Source organism: Akebia trifoliata, chromosome 16, assembly GCF_017979445.1.
Source record: "Akebia trifoliata isolate Shusen 1 chromosome 16, ASM1797944v1, whole genome shotgun sequence".
Taxonomy (NCBI): domain Eukaryota; kingdom Viridiplantae; phylum Streptophyta; class Magnoliopsida; order Ranunculales; family Lardizabalaceae; genus Akebia; species Akebia trifoliata.
In genome coordinates, this window is record NC_141390.1 from 23,756,575 (window position 1) to 23,782,818 (window position 26,244).

General features: G+C 32.5%; 1 protein-coding gene across 1 annotated transcript; it reads left to right on the top strand.

Annotated features, from left to right (window-relative positions):
* The first annotated feature begins 7,007 nt into the window (after positions 1–7,007).
* On the top strand, positions 7,008–21,341 carry HAP6 (ribophorin II (RPN2) family protein). Its single transcript, XM_086427594.1, has 20 exons — positions 7,008–7,164; positions 7,298–7,436; positions 9,124–9,316; positions 9,436–9,525; positions 9,699–9,761; positions 9,878–9,947; positions 10,158–10,222; positions 10,406–10,460; positions 14,173–14,300; positions 14,395–14,510; positions 14,916–14,985; positions 15,390–15,494; positions 16,464–16,553; positions 16,633–16,781; positions 19,132–19,243; positions 19,326–19,409; positions 20,026–20,106; positions 20,191–20,415; positions 20,775–20,897; positions 21,022–21,341. The coding sequence occupies exons 2-20, from the start codon at positions 7,300–7,302 to the stop codon at positions 21,136–21,138; spliced, it is 2,073 nt and encodes a 690-aa protein (XP_086283720.1). The 5' UTR covers positions 7,008–7,164; positions 7,298–7,299; the 3' UTR covers positions 21,139–21,341.
* Positions 21,342–26,244: the final 4,903 nt, after the last annotated feature.

Genomic DNA, 26,244 nt, shown 5'->3' on the forward strand with positions numbered 1-26,244 from the left:
TCTTGTGTTCAAGCAATGATCAACAATCTCAATATTTTTGTGTTTTAGTTTAATTTATTGATTGCTAGATTTATTTATTTTAAGATTTTTATTTGGTTGCTAGAAATGCAAGGATTTAGGTTTTTTGTTACTATTAGGTATTGGTTTGAAGATGCAATTGTGATTATGTTGTAAATTTCATTGGAATGGCTGAAGTTAGAAACTATTTTAAAATGTAATGTGAAGAATCAATAAAAATTGGTCAAGATTTTTAAATACTGATGTGATTATGATGTATTCTGTTTAAGAAATCATAAATTTTTATAGGGTATGTGATTAAAGATTTATTAGACGTATAGGAAGTTTTTCTTGAGATTTTACAAGCATAATATCTACTTTTATGAGATTTTATTGATAGTCTTTTAAACCATCTTACAAGATAAAAAACTGTATGATTTTCTATATTCAAGTCAAAGTTAATTGATAGTTGTGAGGTATATTTCACATTTTTTGTTTGTCTAAATATCCCTATATTTTATTATTGTTTGGTTGTCAAGTTATTGATATTTTTTGGTTATGTGAGCTTTCATTCACACTTGCATCCATGCACATGCTGAGCACAATTACTTTTACAAAAGAAGCCATTATGTTTATGATTGCTCACTCTAGACCTTTTTTTATTGCACCATTTGACTCATATTCTCTTTTTAGGCTGTTCTTGCGATGATATCTTCTCCTACTGCAATGACTCTCTCCATGATCGATGCTGGTGGTGAAACTATAATACCTGCAATAACTACATCTCAAGTGTGACTCATCACTTTTTGAGTGAAAACCAATTAGACTTCACACTTTCTCAAGCTTTCAACTAGAATTTTTTTTTGCTTGGTCTATTTCTAGAAAATTACTTTTTGCAAATTTTCTTAGTATAAACATATGATTACATGAAGAGCCTTATTAGAATAGGATTCATGTTAAATTTATTGCAAGTTAACTTCTATATTCGAGGACCCCACGAAGCTGGAAAGGTTTATAGTAAGATGTTTAAAGATAAAGTGGACAAGCAATGGAAGTTCACATACTTGATTGTTGAGATTATATAGCCTTTACAAGCGCAATTGATGCTGGAATCTTATGTCCCAACTTAAGATTGTAGAGAATGAGACCCATAAGGAAAAGCTTGATGAGATAGAGTTCTCTCTCATAATATAAAAAACAAGATCAATATGATTTCTCTTCAAATATTGACCGGCTCTATACCTTCAGATGCAACAAAGATGACGAACACACGGGTCCAACATAATTTAATTAAATCTTATGTTAGTTTACTCTCATCCTTTGCTTTGGTTTGATTAGTGTCACAATTTATGTTATTTCGTCAATCTTATAACCTCATACTATTTATCACCATGTAGTTTGTGATGAAGAACTTGAAGTGCCTCCAAGATGCAAAGCTGATACACCTTACCTAAGTATTGTTGGAAAGTTATGAGCTCATACTAAGAGCATCTTGTGATCGGTTCAGGAAACTTTAGCTGCGTACAACTCTCAAATTCTTGTTTTCCTCTGAGCTGTTTCAGATGCTACAAGCCCAAGGATGCAAAATTAGATGGGTTGACAAGGCGTTGATTTTGGTTTAGAATTTGCATCAAGAGACCAAGTTCTATGTGTAACATGTATGTTTGTTATTATACGACATTTTGTAATTTTGATGGTGAAATGCTTGGTAATTTTGTAAATTATAACTCATTGTAAATTTTTTTTTTTGTATAAATGAATGTGATAGAGAATCTCGATGTTCTCTATTTGGGTCTATTTTGTGTATTAATTTTATTTTTAAGTTTAGTATCAGTTTATGACCAGTTTAGATATCAATTTGTAACCGATGCCTAAAGTCTCAAACTTAAGACATCAGTCTTATAGATATCGAATTTTAAATCGATGTTTAAGGTATTTTTTTGTGTTAGTATCTTTTGATTTATAAATGCAAAATTGGAATGATTTTCAGCCGTTCCAAATTTTGCGTTTTTGATGATTTTTAGCCATTCCAAATCCTAAGATCTAGAACGGCTTACAACCGTTTAATTTCATTAACAACGTCTCGATCAGAGACGGTTTGTCAACCGTTTGAAACTGGCTTAGGAACGATTATAAACCGTTCATAATTTCCATTTTTGTTGTAGTGTATTTATCATTTTTTCAATTATTGTTGTTATTGTTTTCTTCTTATATGTTTATCAATTAACGTTATTGAATTAAAAAAAAAATGAACTCTTGAAAGGATCTTCTTCGAAAGAAGTTCATATTTAATTACTGAATAATTTGAGAATTTCAATATTTGAATAATAAAAATTCTGCTTTGAATTCAAGTTTTTTAGATGATGGAGCAGTATGTTTTAATAATTTTTTTTTTAACTATATGATATGTAATTAAATATCCATGGACAAACAATCATCGATCTGAAATGGATTGAGTGTCGGTTAAGTTTGAAGTTCCAAAAATAATTAATCATATATTCATCCATGACCCTTACAAAAAATGGTATTCTTGAAAATAAGTAAAAATAATTATTAATTTTTCTTTATCTTAATCGTTCGTTAGATAAAGATTCATATCTATCATAAGAAAAATTCATTTTAAATAGGATTTAGAAAAGTAAGTGACTTGAGAAATATTTCAATAGTATGAAGAGTCATGTTCTGTATGAAATTTTATTAACAAGGAAAAAAATATTTTGTTATTTTCACCAACATACGACATTTGATGTGTTCACTTGAAAATGTGTCAATCTGGTACTAACTCTAAGATATTTAGATTTTGATTTGTAAAAAAATTATTTGCTGAATGATATAAAGATAGATATTAGTATAATTAATTTGATTTTATATGTACACAACCACCGTAACTGATTGTGTTTTAGAGGAAAATATCAAATTCTTTGTATTAGTCAAACAACAAATTATATCCAAGAGGAAAAAGAAATCTAAGTTATCTTTTTAATTTCATCAATCTTTTTTGCTGATTTATCTGTTAGAGTTGGCCTGAATAAAATATAGAGGCAAATACTTATTATGTCAACATAAAGTAGACCATTGATTGAGTAAGATCAATATATAGAAATTGGGTGTAAAATATATATATCTATATTTATTATAATGAGAGGAGGCTGGGTTGAAAAATAAAAAATGCAAAAATTTAAATTTAAAGTTGGTATAATCAATGTCATTTTGGTAAAAATAAAAAATATTTACTATTATAATAAGATAAAGTTAAGTTGAAGAGTCAAAAGTGGTAAATGCTATCACAAATACCCAAAATCACATTGGTTAGTTTTTGAAATTACAAAAAAAGAGTTATGATTCAATACAAATAGTGTTTACGTGGCAAAATTTGGTTAATTTTGAAAACACATTGGTCTCTTTGTAGTAACGTGCTTTTTGAGTCCGAAGATTACCATCATGTAGGTTTGGAATAGCCACCATTTATTTTTGAAAAAGAGTGTAAATAGCCATCAAAATAATAATTTGATAAAAATACTGATTTTTTACAAAATAGTGACTCTCGTACGGATGAGGACATTGATATACCTAAGATCTAGGTAAGGGTTTAGATAGAGATCGAGGAAGGTGTTAGGCACCTCTTCCTCTCCACCAAAAAGTGGTAATTTTAGAATTATGATGATTTTTTAGAGAAATTAAAGAAAAGAGAAAATTGAGTAAACGATGATTTTGTACCCTCAAATGTGAGGGACTTTGATGTTGGTCGAGATTATGAGGATCACCTCATTGAAAAAGGTATCCAATCCTTGTCTTGCTTGAGAATACAACTTTTGAAGAGTGTTGGCTCTTGTACTTATGGAAATACTCTCATAGGATGAGAAGGTTCAATTATCTATGACCTCAAAATGATTTGAGTGGTGGGTGCACAAAATGTTCGAAGTTTAAAACAAGTTTTCTTTTGAAAATGACTATAAACTTTACACTTTCGATCAAACTGAAGTTCGATTTATCAAACGTAGGGAATGGCATTCATTGTATCCTATGACCTTCTAAAACTAAAATTAGGGAATTGGGCGGGGGGGGGGGGGGGGGGGAAGAGAGATAGGAGAGGTGAAAAATGAGAAATTAAAATGAAAATTATATTCTAAAACCCACCTTGAAACTTTTACTTTATTTTTTTCTTCTTCGTAGGTCCTTGTTCTTTTTCTTAATCTTCGAAGGGTTGTTTCTTGACTTTGAATTCTTGTGTAGAGAAATTGAGTTTTGAATTGCTTGTAGTGTGAAGCTTTGAGCTTCATGGGCCTTAAGGTGGAGAGTTATAGGGATTGAAATTGTGAGTTGAAGGATTTTTAGAGAGATTTGAGAGATGAGAGATTGAGACTTGAGGATTTCGAAGCTTGAAAAAAGATATTCAAACATGATTTTTTTCAACGAGTGAAAGGTGTTTTTGTAAGGGTTGAGGGTTACTTTTAAGATTAGATTTAGATTGCATTTGAATTGGCTTAGGTTTAGGAGTTGAACTTGATTTAGTAAGGGGTTTGGGGTGACTTAAGGATGGTGGATTTTAAATGGGCTTAGGACTCAATTTTAGGTTCGGGTTAAAATGATGATGGGTTAAGAAGGTGGTTGGATTTAGATGATGAATTAGTCCTACGATAGGCTATTGGAAGTTCTAAGACTTTTAATTTGAACAAAAAGATTGATATGTTAAATATTTAGGCCCCTAGGCCCATTGGCAATTTGTTTATATATATTACAAAAATGCATTTTTATGGACCCTTTCCAAGTGGGGCCTCTTCAAATTGGGCTGTCTACACTCCTAACACAATCTGTGCACACAACCCTATGTGTTTGAACTCTAAACCAAAAGTGTCACATGGACATCGTTCATTCTATAGGAACACAACGCCGTTTTGGATCACAACTCTGGTAAAAATATAATTTTTTAATAACGAATCTTCAAAATAGAAAATATTTTGATGAGTAGCAGTGGTTCGACAACAAAATTTGGATTCTAGAAATTCCCCCATTTAAACCATTTGAACTTATGTGATCAAGGTCATTTTGATGTAAAACTTAGAAAATTGCAACAATATGTCACGTTGGTTAGTTTTCATAATTATAATAATATTCATGCAATCTTCAAAATGATTGTGTGATCAGATTTCCCAAATTCTTGTTCCAAGAATTATTTCCCCTTTTAGGTATAAAGTTGACATGAAATATAAGGATTTGGTAACTTTTTGTTTGATTTTTAATTAAGTTGTGCTTACAAGCTAAAGTATTTTTTCGACTTTTCAGATTTTATTGGCAAAGTTAATTTTTCTTAAAAGTTTTTAAATCAAAATCCATAAATCTCACTATGTTAAAAATCGTAGAATCCAAAATTTCAAAGTTTCATCGAGATTCAACTTAAAATTTTAGGTCATTACAAAAATATTTCTTTAATTTTCCTACTCAACTGCTATGCATGGCTGAATTTTTTATTTCCTCGATTTTCTTCATAGATTTCATTTTCTTAAAAGTATCTAAATCAAAATCCATAAATCTCACTATGTTAAAAATCCTATAATCCAAATTTTCAAAGTTTCATTGAGATACAACTTAAAATTTTAGGTCATTACAAAAATATTTCTTTAATTTTCCTACTCAACAACTATGGATGATTGAATTTTTTATGCCCTCGATTTTCGTCACAGTTTTCTTAAACTGAGAAGAGTATTTTCCTCCTTGGACTGTTTATTTTAAATTAGATAAATGGTTCGATGATAGCAATGGGGTTATTAGTAGGTGGGTTTTGATTCAAGTCCTAACGTATTCATAATTGGAATAATTATATTTATTCAAATATGAATCTTGTCAGTCCTAATTTTAAAACAAGAGGAATAGCATATTATCAACAAAAATATCAACTTAATTACAATTTATTTTACTAAAAATATAAGATTATAAATTTTTTTTAAACTAAAATTCATCTTCTTATAAGTAATAAACTTTTAAAAGAAAGAACCCATTTTAAGCTTCAATATACAATCATTATGAAAAATTGAAGAACTTTAGGTAATTTATATTGATTTTAAAATATAGGAAAACCTTAAATAATATATAGTATGAAAAAATGATAGAATAAATTGGTTTCAACCACCCAAAAGTACCCATCAGATATAATCTATAGGTTATGATTCCTTTTAATTCAATTCCATTTTAGACTTGACTCTACTTGTTCTAATAAATGGAATCAAAACCAAGGTTTGATTCTAGTTAAAAAGGTACCCATTGACATGCTTACCTGGAGAGAATTAAACCTAGATCAATGGTATCATCACGTGGTTTCTAATTTTGATTTTAAATATATGGGTACCCATTGACACCTCTACATGTCGAGATCAATAGTATCATCACTCAGTTAGCAAAAAAAAAAAAAATAGTATCATCACTCAGAGACTACCAAATGACACAATTTTATTAGAAGGATGATCTTTTCTATTGAAGATTTTGGGTCCATCCTTTCATTTGCAATTTATTGGGGGCTTTTAAAAGAGAGAAATATAAGGGTTTTCTACGATCTGGAAAATTGATTTTATGAAGTTATAAAGAAGATTTTGGGATTGTTATTTTTTTGGTGCAAGTAGAGTAAGGAGTTTGAAGATGTTTTCTTTGAGGATTTTGTTTTCAAATAGGAAGAATTCTATTCGGTATCAGGGTAATATACTAGGGCTGTTTTCTTTTTTCATTTTTTATTTTATCGATTCTTCTAACATTTGTTTTTATTTGTTATTTTCTCTTTTTTTTCCTCTTTGTACCTTGATTCCCTCCTTTTCTTCTCTTACTAATAAAATTATACTTCTACAAAAAAAAGATTTAAAAAAAAAAAGAAAAAAAAAAGAAAAAAGGAGGAGCTTTTATCTTAAACAATTAGTAAAGAACTACTCTCCAGCCGAACACGTCTAATAAGCGAACCATTGATCCCAAGTCCAACCAAACCTAAGGGTATATTGGTCTTTAAGAAAAAGATTATGGACTTTTTTGGAATCTCATCTGTGGTCTCTCTCTCCGTCTTCGTTAATTATTTGCAACACTCGAAGCACTTTCTCTCTCTTCTGCAGTCAGAGGCAGAGACTCGAAGGCAACAGACAGATTCAAGAGCACGAAAATACCCTAATAGACGTCCCCGTACGTTAAAAGGTTCTCTCGATCTCCCCCAAATCTAAAACCCTAACATTTCAAGCAAAATCGATCGATAAACCTCTAGGGTTTATCGATTTGGATTCGTTCAAGTTTCTTTCTCACGCAGACTATCTCGTTCTGGTTTATGCAGGAATGGCCAGAAGCCTAGGGTTTCTGGTTCTGATTCTCTCGTTATCCATATGTGAAGCTGCGATCTTTAATCCGATATCTGAAAGTCATCGATCTGCCGCGTTGGAGCTGTTTGAACCGATTGATGGATCTTTTGGAAGGTCTGATGAACACTAATTAAGTCCCAGATCTTATGTTTTATCAAAATTTTAATTCCTCTTTGATATGTTTTGGATTTTGTAAGTCAACCTAGTTTTAGCTCTTCGATCAGAAGTAGATTCATCAGTGATCGATTGAATTGTTGCTAAGATTTATCTGTGTGCGTGTGTTTATGTTGTTTCTGGTTTTTTTTACCAGTTATTGATTGTGGAACGAGAGATTGCATACTTGACATTTTTATGATCATGTAGTCTTGAGGTCTGTTTGAAAATGTCGGATTTTTCAGGGTCAGGCCCAGATCTAGTCCAATTAAGTGTTTGCTATCAATGATGAACTGTTCCGTGCTTTTGTTGTTTGACAAAAAGAAAGGCCTTCCCTAATTTTTCTTTCTCCTTATGAACTGTTCTATTTTATTTTATTTTTCTTTCAGAAAAGCAATAATTGAAACCAGTTTCTGGGGAAAAAATTGTATAAAAATGCGGATCTCCTCTCTGTCTTAATAAAATTATACGTCAAAGGCTTGTCAAACAAAGTTTAAAAAGTTCAGACCATAAGTTACTTTGAAAGGCCCCCATTATTGGATTCCCAGATAGGCCTTTAGAACAAAAAAAAAAAGAGAATAAAAGGAAGAGTGGCTTGAGAAAAACATATTTTCACTTGAAAATGGAAATTTTATATGTTGTTTTTGGGTGTTGCACATTACAAGGTGTAAAGTGGACAGTGTTCAAACACACTGAATCCAAGTACTCTCCAAAACAGCCCTTCAATTTTTAATTCCTGTCTATTATTCTTTATGTAATCACTAATTTAGTTTGATCTAGACTGCGATTTTATAATCAAATTCAATATTCAGAATGGTGTTTACAAACACGTTATGATGCTTGTCTCGGTGCAATGTATTTCCTGCTATTGAGTGTATTCTGCTTTTATCTATCTACTTGAGTATAATATATACATACATATTCACATACACATGTATGTGTTTCTTACACGTTGAAATTTTTTTGATGAGTGGAAAACCCATTCTCACACCCCTAATAAATATCCAATTGTTGTATTAAACCCATACAGATTTTTTTTTTATATAAGTGGGAGATTAATCCCAACCCTTATGAGGGATAAACATTGGGATGAGAACCGTTGTGTTTTATTTTATATATATATATATATGGGTCGGGTTCTTACGACCCCTATTACGACTCACATTGCGACACACCGTTTTGTCTTATATGGGCAAAAATGTTTGGAATGGGCTGATTTTTTGTGAGGATGATCTCTATGGTGAGGAGATCATCCTTGCCAAAAATCAGCTCATTATGAAACTTCTAGACCGTCCAATTTTTGTAAATCAATTTTGATGGGGTTAGAAGCTTTGGAATGGGATGATTTTTTGCCAGGATGATCCCCTCATCACAGAGATCATCCTCACAAAAAATCAGCCCATTCCAAACATTTTTGCCCATATAAGACAAAACGGTGTGTCGCAATGTGAGTCGTAATAAGGGTCGTACTAACGCTGTTCTATATATATATATATATATATATATATATATATATATTTGAAATTAAAGTTTTCTCCCATTTATTATATTATTTATTGCTGCACACCATTACTTGAAAATGTCTATATAGCCCTTTCGGAAAAGCTTACTAATAGGCTGATTTGGTGTATTTTTTCCTTCACACCAGCTTAGAAGAAACTTTTGAAGCGCTAAGGACATTTCAGGTTACTGGCATAGAAATCAATACAGATATAAACCAAGAAGCATGCCTCCTTGTCGTGAAGAGCCTTAAATCATCATCTTCTGATCTAAAGGACCTTTTCTATGCCCTAAAAGTTCAAAGCATCTTGAAATGTGAGATTGATACTGATAATTTTGAGGTATTCTTTCTTAGCTCCAAAACTTTTTATCAAGCTTGTTATTCACTTCTTACTTATATATTTGTAGTAGTAGCTATATGTTTTGACATTGTTGTTCATCTTTGTCCTCTCTCCCAAAGGCTATCACGTTGAAACTTCAAGCTATTGTTACGGATGCAAGTTCATTACTTGACTTCTACTACTCGGTTGAAAGCTTGGTACTTATCAAGGTAATTATTTGACTTGAAGTCTTGAACAGTCTATTGAATTTTTCTCAGTGTTGCTATGGATCTCCCAACCCTTTCTATTTAGTTGGTGATTCCTTCTTTTGGCAATGTACTCGTTTCTAACTTGGAAATGTTTAGTGTATACCATTAACGTCTTTATCCAATTTTTCATGCAGAACCAGGGTTTGACCAGCAATGTGCAGCTTGGGGATGCCGATGGAATTTTTCACTCCATTAAGGTAATGCTGCCTTGATAAGTCGCCTTACTGAATTCGTTTGACTCTTCTATCGTTCTCTCTACTCTTTGGAACTTATTTCTGAAAATCTCAATATCTTGATGATCCATAATCAACAGGCTCTCAGTCAAAGTGATGGAAAATGGCGCCACAGTTCTAATGGTGCTGAATCTAGCATTTATGCTGCTGGTACTGATTTTCATGAGTTTAGAACTTTACTAAACATTACCGTGTTTCATTGGTGCTGGATCTTTTACTTTGATGCTGGACTTTTTGTTGTATTATTGGAGTTCTATGATGGCTGACGGTTGACTTAATTGTGAAGTAGATGTTTGTAGTTTGGTATTTGGTATAAGCTTTATCATACTTATCTTGATCAGTGAGGAATGCACATTGCAGGTATAGCACTTGAAGCACTAGCTGGAGTTGTTTCATTAGCTTCTTCTGAAGTTGATCAAGCCATGGTAAGTCAACTTTTAGTCTGATCTGGACCCTATGATACTTCTACGTTCAATAAAACTTGAACTACTATAGTTTTTTTTTGGTTCGCATAAAGAAGACAGTGATCATCTGAAGTTCATTTGTTCAACCTTCAAAGTCTCATACACTTCAAAGGCAGCATATAACGCTTCCCATGTTATTGACAGATTGGCATGGTGAAAAATGATATATTGAAGCTTTTTGACAGTCTTGAGAAATATGGTATGTCTAATGGTTTTCTTGTCATTTTTTTGATAATTATGTATCTCGTTTCATTTTGTGGCTCTCACCCTTCTTAATATCCTTCTCATCCTGGTCATATTCCTTGGTCTGAACTTCTATCATTTCATCTTTAGGGTGTTTCAAATTTATGTACGCTTCAAAATGTCCAGAAAATTGATAGTATATTAAAATTTGTGTGACTTGGATGGGCCTGCAAGTCTGTGTTGAGTATTTACTCTCCTATGACCTAGCTGTTTCTCAGCTCTTTTGTTTGATTGGAAAGACTTACTCTGAAGTTCTTATTACCCCAGAACATTCTAGGTTGTGTCCATATTTCTTTTTTGTGTTCATATTTAGGAAAGCACTTGTTGCTAAACTAATGGCATTACCATATTCAATTAAATGAAAAAAATAGATTTTATGAGTAATTTAAGATTTTTGCTTATAAAAAAAGTGTAATTTGATATTTTCACTTTTTAGAATGACTAAATTCTGTCTTTCTAAGATAAAAGACCTAATTCTTTTCATATCATAATAATAATAATAATAATAATAATAATAAGAGATTTATTTAGATAAAAGTAACAGAAAGAAATTAGAAGTTTACTGGAAGGTAAAATAACTTTTAAAAAACGTAAAACAATTATATACTTTTGTATATCATGTTAATTGTTAAAAATCAAATTTCTTAGGGCATTATAAGAAACATTGTAAAAACACTGTTATATTTAAATTAAATGAAATATTTAGTGATATTGTTGTGAGGATCTCGATGTATAAAAAAAAGAAGAGTAAATTCACTCTTTAAAATATCTTGATGCTATTGGATGACAACACATCTAGCAATGGCGGAAAGAGTGGTTTGTCATTGAAGATCAATCAGGAGTTGAAAAGGCAGCAAGGTTGAGTCCAAATCCTTTTTAATTATGCCCGTGTGAGATTGACGGATAAAGATGTTTAGGTTCTTGAAGACTACTATGAGATGGAGAGAGGATTTCTCTTCTTGTACGAGGAGCGGGAACATATGGGGAAGGTGCTTTAGGAAGCTCCTCTGCATGTGAGCACTTGTGCGATACTTGAAGGTATACCCCAATTTTACTCCATTTGACTGTCCTCAGTGCACTCAGGGAGTTCACCTCAAATTCCCAAGGCACTCTGTAGCACAAGGGAGAGAATACTTATAGAAATAACAGAAAGAATTTTTTTATTATTCACATCACTGAGTGATTTAAGTGATATGCCTGGGAATGATTTAAAATGAGGATTTTATATATATGCATTGGGAGGTGAAATTAATGGTTTGGATGAAACCACATGCTCATAATACAAAACCAATGGAGTTCTTTAGAATCTCAACCAGATTCTACCACTCTAGAATCATAGCACTTATTTATAACTCTTCTAGATCACCTTTAGAATTATCCTACTACATAAAATCATAGTAACAAAAATCGAAATTTTTTTGTAGTTGAAAAAAACGCGTTTAGAACACGACTTGTACCTCTGATGATTAAAATGATAAAAAAATGTGACTTTTTGAAAAGTCACGGTTTGAAGTTTATCCAACACTGTCATCCACATAAAAAGGCCTCTCTGAATCAACAAGTCCGATGTTTGAAGCTTACCCAACACCGTTGTCCTCATAAAAAAAGCCACCTTCGAAGGAGCTTTCGGCTCCCAAATGACACTAACCAAGAAGCTCTTGTCACTCGCATGATGTAAGGTCATAAGGATCGATAAAGGGAACATATCATGAACATCCCATTCTTGGATCTCTCCCACAACTGTCGCAATGGTCCGGGAATATAAATACTCTACACTTGGCCCTTTCAGTATGTCCAACTCCTCTAATTCCTAATCATTCTCCTAAATCCATTCTCTACCAACAACTTGACATTCTGCACATTACCAACTGCAAACACTCTACTCTATTGAAGATTCATCGGAAGACTTGATGCTTACTCAAAACAACCCAAAACCGCGCTAAGAAATCTCGACTACCTTAGCAAGCCTTCCAAAAAAATAAGTGTCGTCCATGGACGGTGGATGAGTCATCGCTAGCCCAATAGACCCTGCCACAAAGATCCCATTCTTACTTGCTTGCAACATCCTCCCTAAAGCTTCAGGCACAAGAATAAACATAAAAGGTGACAATGGATCTCCTTGTCTTAAACCTCTGGAACTTCTAAAGTCGTGGGGCATCCCATTCACGAGGATCGAAAATGTAGACTACTATGCAGTTCCTCACCCAATGGATCCACCTCTGCTCAAAACCCATACAACCCAACATGTATTTTAAGAAATTCCAATTAATATGGCCATACGCCTTCTCAAGCTCAATCTTTTAAACCACACCAAGCTTTTTACCCCTTAATTGGGAACCAATGCACTCGTTGGCAATAAGACCCCATCTAATATTCGTCTTTCTCTCACAGAGGCATCCTAAGAAGGCCCAATAACACTTTCTAACACTCTTCTCATCTCAATGCAAGTGACTTCGAAATAATCTTGTATGCAGCCCCACTAAATTGATTGGCCTCAAGTCAGAAATCTCCTCCTTCCAATCTTCTTTGGGGTGTCTTTCGTGAGGACTTCATAGGAAGGTGGGACTAGGTTTTAGCCCCTATGTAAGTCTTCGTTGTCTCGTTGTGCCTTGTTGGTCCCCTCGACCACCTTAATACAATGTGCATTTATCTATAAAAAAGATATAGATAATAATTTAGAATAGAAAGATAAAGCAAATCATTCTTGAATCAGGTATCTAAGCTCTAGGCCTCGCATCCTCGATGGAACAGGGGGAAGCAATTGTAGAAGGAAATCAATATTGTGAATTGATTGACTTATGGCCCGTGAATGTTGTTGTAGGAAATCTGAAGACAAACCACGGGGATTCCTCTCTGTGGTGCATCTTTCGAGGTGTCAATCCAAAAAATATTCCTACATGTGCATGAATGTTTTCAAACGCTGAGGTGTGAGGCAAGGTGTTGGGAATCTCCAGTGCTTCAAGGCGTAAGCCTCAAAGCGTAAGGCGTAAGGCATAAGCCTCATGTGCATGAATGTTTTTTAAATAAATATATAAAATATATAAATAATTTAAATTCAAAATAACAAATAAGATAACCAACATATATTTCTAGTTTTAAAACTCCAAGGTTCAATCCCTATACTCAAATTCAAATTTTAGTGCCCTATAATTAAGAGTCGGTAGCCAATACTTAATACTAGGCCTGTCCATGATCCACCATTATAATAAATAAAATTAAAAAGTTCATGTCCACCACTAAAAAATAATCTCAAGGCACAATCACTTTCAATCTTACACCACATGAAATGCTTCTACAACATCCATATCATCTTCTTCTTGATTTGATCATGTGGTATCATTTTCTACAACATCCACAACAACCTGTTTAGTAGTATTGAAAGTATAGGTGTATAAAAATACTTGAAAGAAACCAAAAGTAAATATAAAAAAATTATTTACAATTGAGGTTTATGCATCAGCAAAAATACTTGTGCCTCAGTCACGCCTTGCGAGACATGTCTCTGAAAACAAGGGTCTGATCCACGTCATTCATTCCATGTTCTGACTATAGTTTGGACAGAGATAATTATGGTGCACTCTTGCATTCAAGGTTTGTTTGGTATTCATTCATTTGTAATCCACTGCTATTCGGTATTTATTCACTGAATATGTTTTGGTTTGCTGTAGATGATGGGTCCTTATACTTCGATGACAAACTTGTGGATGCACGTGAACATCAGGGCCCTATTTCAACCACGGCATCAGTAGTGCGAGGAGTAACTGCATTTGCAGAAGTTACTCCTGGGAAGCTTAATGTGAGTTAGAGCAATACCTGATGTGCAGGGATTAGTTTATGTGGTGGTTAATTTTCTCCTGTCTTGTAATTCCATGGGTTTGAATTTGCTGCAGCTTTCAAGAGATAAAATGTTGGGTTTGGCAAAGTTCTTCCTTGGCATTGGGGTTCCTGGTAGCACCAAAGACTTGTTTAACCAGATAGACTCCTTGGCTTGCTTGGAGAACAATAGGCAAGCGAATTCTTGTGAAAGTATTTATTGTACTCCTTTTTTGCCATCATTTTTTAATCATCTGTATAGGATAATTCCCAATTTCTAGTTTATCTTCTCATATTTTACCTTGTTTCTTAGAGACCAACTGGTGGTATCTGAGTTTGTATATTTGTTATAATGCAGTAATTTTGTTTTGGGCTTTATATGCTTGGTCAGACTATTGGGATTGAGGAAATAAAAAAACTATATTAATCATCAGGAAGCCTAAAATGGAAAATTCACTCATAAAAGTTTCCGAAGGAACTTGTGTATATTCTAAAACTTTTGGAATTTGACTTGCTGCACAAGATGAAAATGCTATCAAGATTACCAAGCAGACTTGAGTGGGAATTGAATGTGACAATTCCATTTTTCTGGTAACAGGATTTCCATTCCACTGATCTTATCACTTCCAGCTACTGTGCTTTCATTAACTAAAGAAGACCAGCTCAAGGTGCGTCCCCTGGTTTCAGTATTTTAATCTCTATCCTTGGGGAGTTAGTTTCTTTTTCTTTTTTTAAGTTTCATATTCTGATAGAACTCATAGAAGTATATATTTATTTATGGATTCTGAGAGAAGTATATTTAAATCATCAGCATCTTTTTATTAATTTATGAGCACTGTTCCCTGTCAGTGTTTTTGATCTTCGGTTTTATAATTCCTTGGTAAACCAGCCTTATTTAAGATCTGGTTTTCGTTGTTGTTGTCACCTATGGCTTTTAATTACTTAACCTCTTTCCTCTTACACATTGGGAGAGCCAAAAGCAATGAAAAGAGCGAACGCATCTGTCATTTATATGGAGTCTTTAATAACGTCAAAACATTATTGATGCTTTGTAAATTTTTGTTCTTGACAGGTTAAGGTGAATACTGTGCTGGGATCGCCTGCCCCACCTTTAACTGTGAAACTCGTGCAAGCTTTCAGTCCAGGTTCAAAAGGCAGCCCTGTAGTCAAGAGTCAGGTGCGATATTCCAGGAAATAGTTTTGTTCTTCCCTTTATTGTGCAAGAGCTTCTTGCACTCCCCCTCCTTCTTGTTTCTCTTTGGATGTATTCAGTTTGTGTTTACTCATGATAGCCCTTGCTTACTGTGAATCTATGTAAAACTGGCGCATCGTTTTGACATGCGTGTCAAGATGCTGACATGCTTGTGTCTTGTTACAAGAAATAGAAAACTATAATTAAAAGAGATGAATTTAATTTCCCTTGGTCCCACGGGTTTTCCATAAATATCATAGAGACTGCTTTTCGATTAATGATTTGGAAAGACGGTCAAAAGTAATTTCCATGAACGGCAAGAGCTATCAAAATATTTGTATTACTGCTATTCACTCGTTTTTATATCAAATCAACCTACTCTCTTTTAGCATTAGAGAGATGTCATTTGAAAGGAGATAAGGGCACATACCAACAAAATAGAGATAGTGAAGTTAAGTCACATCTGGCCTTTTCCCCTCTTATATTTCTTTTCTCTATCTGATTATCATTTCACATGCTTTTGAAATCGTAAAAAAAATATTTCAAGTTTACTTGGATGACTGGATCCATGACTCTGTGCGGTCCATAGGTTCATTTTGGAAAGAGTTTTGAATACTCCCTTGCCCATTTTTATTTTGCTAAACTGAGTTGTTTTTTTGTATCTAATTAGCTCATTCTAGGTTGATATTTGAGATGATACATGAACATGACTTAGGAATTAGTTTCAATCTAAGGTGCAGTGGGTTGCTGTGATATATTAAATATATTAATCTAATATTTGCAGAGAACTTGCCCTCCCCCTCCCCTCTTGAGGTTACTTTATTGCACACCTTGTATCTGTGTCAGACATGACATGTGCATTGTCCTTGTGACATTAATATCGATGGTGTAGTGTATTACTTTTTTTGTTCCAACTTCTGCTGAATGATCTTTGACTTTTGTTATTAATAATAGGAACTCAAGTTTGACCTCAAAAGCTCAATACATTCCTTGGATGTACTGCCAAAGAGTGTGGATGTTGGGAAGTACATATTTGTTTTTGAGGTAATCCTGTCATGCCCTCTCTCCCCTTGGATTTTTATCTGGTCTTGCTTACTGATATGACAAGTTATTTTTTCTGTAGGTTTTACTTCATGATCCTGAGCATAAGAAAATTTATGCTACTGGAGGTCAAACTCATGTGTCTGTTTTTGTCACCGGATTCATTAAAATTGACGGTGCGGAAGTTGCAGTATTGGATAGTGATCAAGAGAGCGAAGAGACCAAGCAAAAGTAAAGTCTTCACTCTTTTTTCTTCTTCCCCTAATTGTAGTTTTTTTTTGGGCATAACCTGTTTTGATGCTGTGATTAGCATGCGTTTGTTGACTGCCATACAGCTTCTTTGTGTCTTCTATGTCCATTCCATCTAATTGATCTATTCACAGTGCTAAAGATGTTTGAATTTATAGCCAGCATAATAACTATCATGGCTATATTAAACTTCTACTACACTACTTTTATAATGCATTATAAGGATAAGTACAGTTCTATTAGGCATTGCATAAATTATTGATAATGGACATAAACACGTACAATGCTGAGATTCTTGTTTTGTTTTTTTTTTTAAATATATTTTTTATGACGGGGTTGTCCGGACCCGCAGGGCGAGGCAACTGGCCTCTTAGAGCGCCATATATCCGCCCAAATCCTGAGTACATGCAATACACCACATACCAGGTAAGCCGGGACAAATCCCTGTGGGTTGCCAATGAGGGGGCTTGAACTCAAAGACCTTGAGTGCTCTTGTTACTGGTCACTGCATAGGCACCTAGGAGATGCTACAATGCTTGACATTGGCTGACCTAGACCAAGCAATGCAAATTGCTTATGTTTTGGGCAACCATACTGGTCTGTCTTTATAAGTTCTCACCTCAGCTAGTGGAGTACCTTAATTATCTTTTCATTCTCTCTCAAATGCAGAAACTAGTAATAATGGAAAGAAAACCTTAATTATTTCTCTTTACTGCTCTTGGTAATTGAGCCGAAATTTTTCTCTAACCGTTTTTTTTTTTGTGCGACTATCAAGACGAAATTGTAGAATTCTGGTGTTTTGTTTTATATATATAGGGGGTGGATCATGGGACATAAGTAAACTTTATGCCATTAAAGAAGCAAAAAAGAACAAGAATGTTGAGGAGAGCTACCTAAAAGAAAGAGATGAAAAGCAAGGAACACAACTGCCGGCGACTATCCTAGCTATTGTTACACACATGCTACTCCCTCTTAGACAAAAAATAAAATAAAATAATAGGACCTAAAATTATAATGATGACATTGGGATATGGAATTCTCATTCCCTTGAAAACACGATCATTTCTCTTCCTCTTCCTGCTAAAAAAAAAAAGATGATTGCCAACTTTGGAATGGGGAACACACCAACCTCGAGAAAGGAAAAAAAATTCAAAACAACGCAAAAATGTGAGTTCAAAACAATGCCAAAAGGTGAGACCAAGTTGTCTTAGCGAATGAACAATGAAGAAGAAGGTGGTCAACAGATTCCCCATCACATTGCATAAAAAGCAAAAAATTAACACATGTTAAGAATTTTTAGAAATTTTTGTTTTTGTTGTTTCTCTGTTGGTTTTCTTTTTGATAGGGATTTCTTCCCTAGATATGCATTCTTTACTCTTATATTTGGTTGAGTTGGTTTCTGCAAGTGTTTTACTCTCTGTTCATGAAAAAAATTGATTGTTAGGGTTGGTTTTTTATGATGATGATGATGTAAAGTTGTCCTTGCTCTGGTTTGTGAAGTTCAAAGTCCAAATTTCCAGATAGGTGAAGTTTTTTTCAATGGTTTTAGATCGAGAGCTTCAACTTTTTAGGGTCTATACGTTTGTTTCGTTCAGAGTTCTACCGCTGAAAAAGATTTTATATATATACACACAAGAATAATGATCTGAATTTTAAATGACGTCTTTGAGGTTTTAAACCGTACTTTTTGTGATTGGTGTGAGTGTTGACCTTGAAAGTTTGATCTTTTGAAGTTCAGAGCTTGTATTAGACAGAGTTTTACCAACTGAAAAAGGTATTTGAACAGTTCTTTTTGTGCGTAGAAGTAATGATATCTCAAGTCCAAGCAAGCTCTTTGAAGTTTACACCTAACCTTTTGTGTTTTGTATGATTATCTGTAGTAAGAATTGTGGTGTTTTTAGATCATACATCAACTAGTAAAAGGTCAAAATGGAATCACCCATTTTCTGTTGATGCTCATTTTCTGGTTTATTTTGTTTTCATTTGGTTAAACTTAACATTCACTCATTAGTCATCCTTCCAAACTGTTACTTCTATGATTACATTAAACCACATTTTCAACTCCTATATGAAATACATTTTATGTTTCTGTCTCTATAAATCATTTATCACTACTCTCATATTGCTGCACGATACAATCTATCATGTGTCAGATACCTTCATAACTGAATGTACTGAAATTACTTGAGATTTCATTGAAGTTTCAAGTTAACATATAGTACATGATTGTGTTTTGTTAGTTATCATTCTCTGACTTGATGAACATTATCTACTGTGCCATCCAAATAACAGAAATACGAGCTTCATGATTCATTTTCATTTTTTTTTCCAGGTTTGATTTATCTGGAGAAACTGTTTTGTCACTTTCAGCAAATCATCTGCAAAAGCTGCGTTTATCCTTCCAATTGAGCACTCCTCTCAACCATGCTTTTAAACCTCATCAGGTCTGTGGTTCAACTTTCCTGATAATATCCGGACTGATGCTCCTTAAATTGTTGATTGACTGCTAACTTTATTGGCCTGCAGGTGTTCCTCAAGTTGAGACATGAGTCCAACGTTGAGCATATCTTTGTAGTGGAGAATTCCGGAAAACAGTTTGAATTGATATTAGTGAGTTTTTCAAATCCATCTTATTTAACGACAATTATTTTTCGGCAGAAATCAAATATGAATGGTACTGTTTTGTAATCTGGTAATGAGCAAGAATTTAATGCTCTCTCGTGTGTCAATTTCAATGCTAGAAATAACTTCAATCTTTCTCTAATGACCAGCAACAAAGAAATGATGCAGAAAAATTCTAGCCATTTATCAAAAAAAAAAAACCTGCACAAAACATCAACAATTGAATTTTTCATGTATTATGCATAAAAAGGAGCATAATACTAGAAATAACTTCAATCTTTCTCTAATGACCAGCAACAAAGAAATGATGCAGAAAAATTCTTGCCATTTATCAAAATAAAAAAATAATAAAACCTGCACAAAACATCAACAATTGAATTTTTCATGTATTATGCAGAAAAATTCTCCCTCCTATCATAATAGAGAAAATTTATATCAAGAATAAGGATACTCAATCCAACATTCTTATAACGTTTTGTTATTCGGACCCTTTTGAAGCTCTATTTTTTATGCATTCACACATGGCAGTGCTTATGTACTTGTCAATGAGTTATTTACTTGGCCACTTCATATATTTACTCATTTTTAATGTTTGACCTTGTAGGACTTCCTCGGTCTGGTTGATAAATTTTACTATCTCTCAGGAAGATACGCCATTCAACTTACAGTTGGTGACGCTGTGATGGTAAATACTGGCTTAACCCGTGACTTTTTTCCTTCAGTATGAGATTCTTAGCATTGCTGACCATATTCATTTTGACTTTTGCAGGAGAACTCGTTTTTACAAGCTCTAGGCCACGTTGAGTTGGATCTACCAGAACCACCAGAGAAGGCACCACGCCCACCTCCACAAGCTGTTGATCCTTACTTGAGATATGGACCTAAACAGGAAATAACCCACATCTTCAGATCACCCCAGAAGCTTCCTCCTCAAGAGCTCTCTCTTACATTCTTGGGTCTTATTTTCGTACCGTTCATTGGATTCTTAATAGGGGTGCGTATATGTCATGTTTTTTTGTAGTGTTTATCCTCTCAAACCATTTTTCAGAGCGTGAATTCCCCTCTTCTAGGAATCTTGACTATTAAAAGCTCAAAATTTTGAGTTGTCTTCAGTGGGGCCTGACCTCACAAACCCAGATTTGATAATTATCGAGCACGGGATGAATTTGTTTAGTTTAAATACTTATTTTGGAATTCCATCTATAGGTTGTACAGTTTTTCAGTACTTGCTTTTTGCCATTCTATATCTTCATATCTTTGCTTAGCTTTTTCTCTCAAACCAATTTTTTTTCTCAGTTTGATTTCTGAACGTTTTGATTAATATTTATTATGGTGCTACTTTATCTTTGGCAGCTAATACGTCTGGGAGTAAACCTAAAGAACTTCCCTACTTCGGCCGTACCAGCGACATTTGCCATTCTCTTCCATGCTGGCATTGCAGCAGTTTTGTCACTTTACATGCTTTTCTGGCTTAAGGTTGTCTTTCCTTTTATTCTTCACATGTAGTCTTTCATCACTAAAATCTTTTGGCATTAGTTTGATTTCAACAATATTGTTCTCACTGCTAATGTTTATATTATTGCTTGTTATCCGCGTGCAGTTGGATCTGTTCACTACTTTGAAGGCTCTTGGAATCTTGGGAGTCTTTTTGTTGTTTGTCGGACACAGGACACTATCCCACCTCGCATCAGCATCGTCCAAGCTGAAATCTGCCTGATGATATGGGAAGATCCCTATTTAAATGATTATATGAAAAAAAGAGGGTTTGATGTTTTAAGTTCGTTTTATGTACTTCTCGGCAACTATAAATTTTTGTAGCTGTATTTAGGGACATTTATCTCATCTTTCTTCTCAGTGGTAATGTTATTGCAGACCTTTTAATTTAAGCAAGGATATCAAAAAAAATAAAGTTCAAAAATCTCTGAAGGTTGTTTTGCTCGACCTCTGTTCGGCTTGAAGGTCAGATATGCGTCGGTGCTCATTTGGGAAAATCCTTTTTTGTGGTTTTGCATTACTCAAAACGTTAATATAAGCCAAAATTGTCCTAAAATTTTCTGGAAAAATAAAAATAAAAATCTGTTTTTGAGGATCATAAGACATACCCCGCATGTGGTTGGGAACAAACATTTTATTGGAAAGACAAAATGAACAAGCCACTGATGGCATAATTATAAAAATGTTAAAAGTGGGTTTATTAACTAAATACGAACTTTATTTGAAAAAATAATGCTTTCTCTTAGTGGAGAAAGGGATTCTTGCATTTTGGATCTGAAGGACAAGTTTTTGCTTTTTCCTCAAGTACCAATTTCCATGTTAAGATCTAACTTCCTTGATTTTTTTTTTTTTTTTTCTCTCAAGGGAGGAAAAATTAGTATTTTTTTTTTCTGGTTTCCCAACTTGATAGCACAGATTATCTAAAAATATTTGAGAGTGTTAATGAATATTTGAGATATATTCACATGATAAACCAATGACATAAGTCACTAAAACATGACTTGATAGAACATCAGATTATCTAAAATTAAAAATATTTGAGAGTTTTAATGAATATTTGAGATATATTCACGTGTTAAACTGATAACATAAGTCACTAAAACATTGCCCCTTCGACTGTTTGAAAGAGTAACTTATTTATCAATACCACATATCTATGGTTTTATAAATAATTTGCCCAAGAATATTGAGCTCATTGGTTTTATAAATAATTTGCCCAATAAATAATATCAGATCTTTGTATGTTTGTTAGTAAATTGTAACTCATTTTTCATTAGAAGATTGAGCGCATCGGACATTTTAGTTCCAGTTGATTTCTTAAGTTTCTTTGGTGGAGTCTCTCCTACCAAGCAAGTGAAACGTGCTGAGCATTCTCTTCTGCCCTGAGTATCAGAAATAAGAAATAAGCAATATGATTCATAACCGGTAAATAGTCTATATCAAACAGTGTTGTGGATTCTAAAATCTGATTATGAAGGAGAATCAGGTTATAAAATCCGGACTAAACGCCCAAGTTAATCATGCAAAGATAGTCTTATTCATCATGACAACACACATTCCAAATTACATACTGAATCAAATCTTACCATGAGATTCACTGTCATGACTATTTTCCATGGAATTCAAAATGCATATACACAGCATCTTTTGTTTTTTTTCTTCTAGAAATATTTTAAATAAAAAAAAAGAACCTATAAATAAAAACATAATTAAGAAAAACAAAAATTGAATCACTTTGAGTGCATGTTACATGGTTTTATAAAAGAAGACAAAATAAATTAAAATTAGAATATCAATTCTTCTTTATTAATATAGAAAATAAAATTCAAAATCATATTTAGCGTTCTGGTTGTGGTGTAATTATCTTTGAAAATCACTATAAAATTTGCATAGTAATCAATGGCTTAACATGAGCACAATGAGATTTAAGAAGTACAAACAAGTTCCATGCAAAGAGTCCAAAAACTTAAACAACATTTGAAGTGGAATTACTCTCACTCTATCGCTGTGTCGTTCATGTTGTTCATGTTTTTTTTCTAAGAAAAGAAAACAAGACTTAACACTAAATGTTCTTCTTCATTCTACGTGTGTTTACACTTAGAATTTATGAAAGTATTCCTCTTATGCTTGAAACGATTAGAAACCATCATGTATCAACATTTAGATTTTCGTGTGGAACACTTTCAGGCCATAGTATGACGACTCTGTTCAAATGTTTTCTTTGAATAGATGATAGCCAATCAATTTTTATCCACTATCTTGCCATAACTTTCAATTTTTAATGATTAAACTAATTTACGAAGTTTTACATGTTCAATAAGCAAGGTCTACCAAACTTTACAGTCAAGAAATTTTTTACTTGATATTTTAGTTTCCTCCAACATTTCATTAACTAAACATTTATTTTTTTTAAGCTCATTGAATATAATCTGTCATTAAAGAAATGTAATGCCTAATAAAATAGAAACATACATTATAAATGAAATTTCATAAGCATTAGATGAAAATGAAATACTAATTGCTTCTCATAGGTGTTATAAAGGAAATATATGTGATTTTTCAAGAAAATGAACTTGTCATGGACTTGTTGAGAAGAACACTTGCAAAAATACTTTTCAGATGATGAATAGTTTAACAATGCAAAACACAAGAAAACAAAATATTTCATATTAAGGGTGGAACCCACTTTTTAATATTTAACTATTCATATTTCAGAAAAAATTTACACACTTTCTAGGCCACTCATGAGTTTTTTTGAGATATATGGTAATTTTTATTTTTATTTTTTCTTTTATGAGCTTCGATGATTTCTACTTTAAAATAACTATAATTAATGTTAAGAATCCAACCTGATTAATACTTACTGATTAATTCCTTGCAACTTGGGTTGTGTTGATTTCAATTTTTTTTTTGTTTTGAGAAATTTTTTGAAACCATTCAGATTTTGATGAGGCTATTTTAGGAGAATAAAGTAAGGAAGGCGAAGGAGTTGTTTAAATAAATAGTGGATAATGGGTATCCATGAAGTCACCTATGGAACAATAAAGTAGTGCTTTGCATAGTAAAATCATTGGGATGGATTAATTTTTCACATAAAATGCAGATTTTATTGTCAAAATTTTGGGTAATTGTTACGGTTAATATGAATACGATCTTGCAAAATTGTTTTTTAACATTTGAAACCCTATTAGGAAGTGGTGAGAATTGAAGTATCACAATTTTTTTATTTATTATTTATTTTATTTATTAATTAAATTTATTTAATAAATAAATTAAAACTAATTTTAACAACTATGTTATGTTATTTGTTTAATAATTTTTACCCGCTTTTTCTAGTCTCTTTCTAATTCTTTTGAGATTTATGTTTGCTTTTATTATTTTTATTTAAATAAAGTATTATCTCTAATTTTAATTATTAAACTTTTCTTTTTTTGTTTCATAACTTTTATAGACTACTTATTGGTGAGATTTATGTTTTTCTTTTTTTAAATAAATAAGGAAATTATAACTAATTTAATAATGAACTTTATAATTTTTTTGTTGATAAAGGGAAAGGGAAAGACATGATTTGTGAAACTTAAGCATGATTTGTCTTTAGAATACTATTTACCAAATTTAAATTCAATTATAAAATGTCAATATCGTTCTTATATGATAAATGTGGGGATAAAACATCACTCCATCTTGACAAATCTGTGATTATTTTTATATGATAAATGTGGTCATCTGACACCAATCTGTGATTGTTCTCATACAAAACTTGACGATTTTATTGATATGTATCTCGAGATTGTGGTATGATCTAATTTTGATAAACTTACATTTGGGAGTTACAAATCTTAGATGAATTTGTATGAGCATATTCATTGGATTCGTAACAAAACTCGTTATATGAGCATAAATCAAGAACTTAGAATAATCATTGAAGTCAACTCGAATTTTGTCAACTCGAATTTTGGCATCGTTAATCTCAAAGTAATCCTAAACAATAGCAAATGGAGTACAAAGACACCATGCTCTGATTTGATTATGAATGTGTTCAATTAAGAATGAAATAAAGAATGAGAAACGGTACTAAAAAAATTTGAATGATCTCCAGATATAAAAGAAATAAGTTTCCATCGAAAATGGTAAAATTAATTATCAAAATGGTGCACTATTCATCTTAATTCCAAAATGGTAATTTACCATTTTCAAAAATAAGTTATTTACCAAAACAGTAACATTTGAAATGAACAGCGTTTTGATATTTAAAAAAAAAATACATCCCCTCATTTATATTTAAAAAAAAAAGTATAGACATCCCTTGTTTAACTAAATAGATAGAAATATAATTATTTTAGTACAAAGTGACGAAATAAACTAAATCTTGAAGGAAAACATCACTATACTAAAATAGTTATATTTCTATTTATTTAATTAAACAGATTATATTTATATTATTTTATAAATAAATAAAAATAGTAAAAAAGCATTTTTGACATTAAACATTGTTTATTTCAAAATTTACTATTTTTTTAATTAAAATAAATAGTGCACCATTTTGATAATTTTTCAATTTTCATGTACCATTTTGATAAATTTCTCTTGTTTATTTTAGGGTGGACTGATTCGTGTTAATTTAGGATGGATGATACATTTGATTTTGGCATTGAAGTTTCTTAAGTAGGTATCATATTGGTGCTTAGAATTGATTTTATCTATAAGTTTTGTAAATCTCGAGGTATTTGTGTAAATTATGTTATTTAATTTTTCTTCAATTAATCAGTTATCTATGCGATGTCAAAGTAGTGTAAGTGTTGGATGAATAAATCAACTACGATTGGCTCCTTTTCAGGATATAAATAAAAAGCATCTACGATTATGTGCACGCCATCACGTCATTTGTGTACCCGTTTGTGTCACTCCAACATTAGTGTTTAAAATATGATCCAATGCCACAAGGTCATAGAGGATGAAATTTTATGAATTTTTTTTAAAGTTATTTTTTATAGTTAAATTTTAATTTTAAATTTGGGTGCTTGGTAGCCATCCATTTTCAACACTTTGGATCAAGTTTGAAAAACCCCTTTTTTGTGGGCCCAACAATTCTTTTAAAGATTTGAATTCATAAAATTGGAATTTATGGGAATATTCAATAAATGCCAACTACAGCCCCACTTAGAGTAAATATTGAAGTTTAAGATCCTAAAAGAGTAAGATGAAGTCCAAAAAAAAAAAAAACGTGGAATGGAGAACGTGATTCATTTAGTTCACCCCAATTTGTAGTTGGTGTCATACTTATTTCCAACTTTTAGACATTGATTTTGGAGAAGATCCAAATCTAACA